The sequence below is a fragment of the Gavialis gangeticus genome, unplaced genomic scaffold (assembly GCF_001723915.1).
Source record: "Gavialis gangeticus isolate Ggan-Ray unplaced genomic scaffold, GavGan_comp1, whole genome shotgun sequence".
Lineage (NCBI taxonomy): Eukaryota > Metazoa > Chordata > Crocodylia > Gavialidae > Gavialis > Gavialis gangeticus.
In genome coordinates, this window is record NW_017728992.1 from 155,908,743 (window position 1) to 155,912,322 (window position 3,580).

Genomic DNA, 3,580 nt, shown 5'->3' on the forward strand with positions numbered 1-3,580 from the left:
TTTTTTTTTTTTTTTTTTTTTTAAGCATGTGCTTGCATCTGTAACTTCTGTTGTACTGTCTTTCTCCTCTTAGGAAGACATTGTGAACGATATTGCAGCAGAGCATATTTCTATTTGGCCATCATCTATTCCCAAGTAAGATTAACTCAAGAACAATATTTTCAAATGATAAATTTGTATAGTTGATCTAAATCCAGCTATTGTACGTTAATACCTTCTGTTATGAGAAGGTGTTACTGACTCTGATGTCTGATGGGGAGCTTGGATTGTGTGTTTTTGGGGGGGGTTGTTTTGGTTTGCTTGTTTGTTTGTTTTTGTTGGGTTGTTTTTTTTTTTTGCTTGCAGCTATTTACATCCATGCTAGAGGTGCAAGATACTGAGATTCATTCGTTATAAAAAGGGAAACTGTTTTTATTTGATCACTTGGTTTGATGTCAGCTCTATGAAATGTTAAGAGTTATCTTGCCAAAATGTGGCAAGTGGCAGAGAGGGTAGGGTAAATAATATTGTTAAATATCTATGTAATGTCACCTCTTGAAATAAGCTTGGATTAAATGTATGGTTTAGCTTTTGTTTTGTTAACCTCGGATACCTTATTTCCAGTAAGGTTATCTTCACTGCACAGTTATAATTTTAAGTGCTTACAGAGGAATAATTAACACCTGGTAACAACTGTGAAAGGCAAGGTAGGTAGGTGACATCACTCATGGGCAAGGATATGGTGTTCAGCATGCTGGTCTATCTAAGTAAAAACTACACTACCTCCTAGGATTTTGCAGCAAGATAGTTGACATGCATTCATTATCCTACGGTGAAAACACCCACCTCTGCCATTTAAAGGAAAGCATGGCCTATTTTTCTTGTCAGGTCAGAGTCTTCTCAAAGGTAGTCCTGGTGAGAGTGCTTAGGTAGATAAATCACTGAAAGCCACCACATTACATTGATGTGTCCTGAGCAGGGTCAGAAAATACTTAGTTATGTTTTATTATGATACAGTGAGACCATCAGTTAGGCACCAGTGCCTTGTTCTGCTAGGCACTGCACACACAAAGGCATAGCCTCAGTGCTAGAGGGCTTCATCGTTGAGCAAGTACTCATGTGGACCATTTTAATCTAGACCAGCCATAGGCGTTTTAATTCTCTCGCTATTACTGGTGTAATTTCATAGATTTCAGAGACGTTAGGGCTGGAAGGGACCTCAAAGATCATCAAGTGCAGCCTCCTGCCCCAGGGGCAGGAAGTCGGCTGTGGCCAAAGGATCCCAGCAAGATAAGCATTTCTTGAATGAGTCCAGAGTAGGTGCCTGCACCACTTCTGGAGAGAGTCTATTCCAGGTCTTGGGGGCTCAGACAGTAAAGAAAATTTTGTTATGTCCAGTCTAAAATGGCCTTGGAGGAGTTTGACTGTTAGTCCTTGTTTTCCTTGGGGCACTCTGGTGAACAGACATTCTCTCAGGTCTTGATGTACACCCCTTATGTACTTATAAGCAGCTACCAGGTCCCCCCTGAGCCTGTGATTTTCCAGGTTGAGGAGAGCCATGGCTCTCAGCCTCTCATAATAAGGTCTATTCTCTTGCCCTCTGATCATGTGCGTGGCTCTTCTCTGGACTTTCTCAAGCTTCTTGACATCCTCTTGAATTGTGGAGCCCAGAATTGGATGCAATACTCCAGCTGCGGCCTCACCAAGGCCAAGTACAGAGGGAGGATGACATCCTAAGAGTGACATCCTGAGATTTATTTGAGAAGCATCTATGGATGCAAGCCAGAGTTTTGTTTGCTTGTTCATCTTGTGGTCAGTCATGACCCCCAAGTCTTTCAGCAGTGGTGCTAGTAAGCGTAGCACTGCCGAGCCTGTAAGTATGCTGCAGGTTTTCTTCCCCAAGGTGGAGTACCTCGCATTTATTGGTATTGAACGTCATCCGGTTTGTATCCGCCCACTTACTAAGTTTATCCAAGTCAGCCTGGATCCCTAACCTGTCCTCAGGTGTGGATGCTATGCCCCAAAGTTTAGTGTCATCGGCAAACTTAGCCACAAATGTCTGTATCGTTGATAAAGGTGTTAAAGAGAACCGGTCCAAGGACAGAGCCTTGGGGGATGCCACTGGTCATGGAGTGCTATAATGATTCGCTACCATCAGCCACTACTGTCTGGGTCTGACCTCGGAGCCAATTTCCCAGTCATCGGACTGTGGTGTAACTGAGGCCACAGTTGGCCTGTTTTTCCATGAGGAGGTCATGAGACACCAGATCAAAGGCTTTTTTAAAGTCCAGATATATGACATCAATCTCTTCTCCCTTGTCCAGGTGATACGTCACCTGGTCATAGAAGAAGATGAGATTGGTCAGGAAAGACCTACCCACAACAAACCCGTGCTGGCAATCCCTCAGGATGTTGCCCTCAGGCAGCTTATCCAGTAGGGTCTCTCTGATAATTTTCTCCAAAATCTTACTGGGGATTGAGGTCAAGCTGATTTGTCCTGTAATTCCCAAGATCTGCTTTCTGCCCTTTCTTGAAGATGGGTACCACATTGGCCTTCTTCCAGTCTTCAGATACTTCACCTGAGCGCCATGAGTTTTCAAATATTTTTGCCAATATGTTGGGCTATGACACTTACCAGCTCCTTTAGTACTCTAGAGTGAAATCTGTCAGGACCAGCTGACTTGAAGGTATCCAGCCTCTCAAGGTGATCCTTCACTAGGATCAACACTGATGCTGGGTATAAATATGCCCTCACCCTGGCCGTCCCACATCTTGCTAGGCAGAGCGGTCCCATTGGACTAATGAAAGACTGGTGCGAAGTACCCATTGAGCAGATTGGCCTTTTCCTGGGTGTTGGTTATCAGCTGTTCCATTTGGTTCAGCAGGGGTCCAATGTTACCCTTGGGTTTTCTTCCAACTCCTTACATATCTGAAAAGGGACTTTTTGTTATCCTTGATATGTGAAGCCAGATGGAGCTCGTTTGCAGCCTTGGGTTTCCTGATCTGCTCCCTGCAGGTATGGACCAGTGCTGAGTACTCCTCCTTGGTGGTAGTTCCAGCCTTCCATCCTTTATAAGTCTCTCTCTTGAGGTGTAGGACCTCAAATTCCCTGCTGAGCCAAGGGGGTTGCTGTGCCCTTTTGCTACCCTTCCTCCAAGATGGGATGGCCATCTCTTGTGCTGTCAGAATCACTCCCTTGAGGAGCAACCACTCTTCTTGGGCTCCTCTTCCTGTCGAGTCGTGGTCCCTTAGAGCCTCAACAATGAGCCTCCTGAACTTGTCAAAGTCAGCTCTCCTGAAGTTGAGGACTTCCGTATTGCTGACCGGCTTGCCAGCATTGAGATGGATAGTAAAGATGATCAGCTTGTGGTCACTGTCACCCAGTTTTCCATCAGTTCTTAGGTCACGGACCAGAACGTCCCCTTTGGCCAATACCAGGTCCAGCAATGCTTTACCTCTTGTCAGCCCATAGACTTCTTGAGTCAGGTAGAGCACGTCCACGCGCATGAGGACGCTTTGCGACTGATTGTATTTGGCCGAGTGCTCTTCCCATGAGATTTCATAGATTTCATAGACATTAGGGCTGGAAAGGGCCTCAGAA

General features: G+C 45.1%; 1 protein-coding gene across 1 annotated transcript in view; it reads left to right on the forward strand.

Moving 5' to 3' along the window:
• Nucleotides 1-3,580, forward strand: part of INTS8 (integrator complex subunit 8) — a 46,884-nt gene that overhangs the window by 26,492 nt on the left and 16,812 nt on the right. Inside the window, exon 20 of the mRNA XM_019527949.1 lies at nucleotides 74-135. Within this exon, the coding sequence (XP_019383494.1) occupies nucleotides 74-135 (62 nt within the window). The remainder of the gene's footprint in view (nucleotides 1-73; nucleotides 136-3,580) is intronic.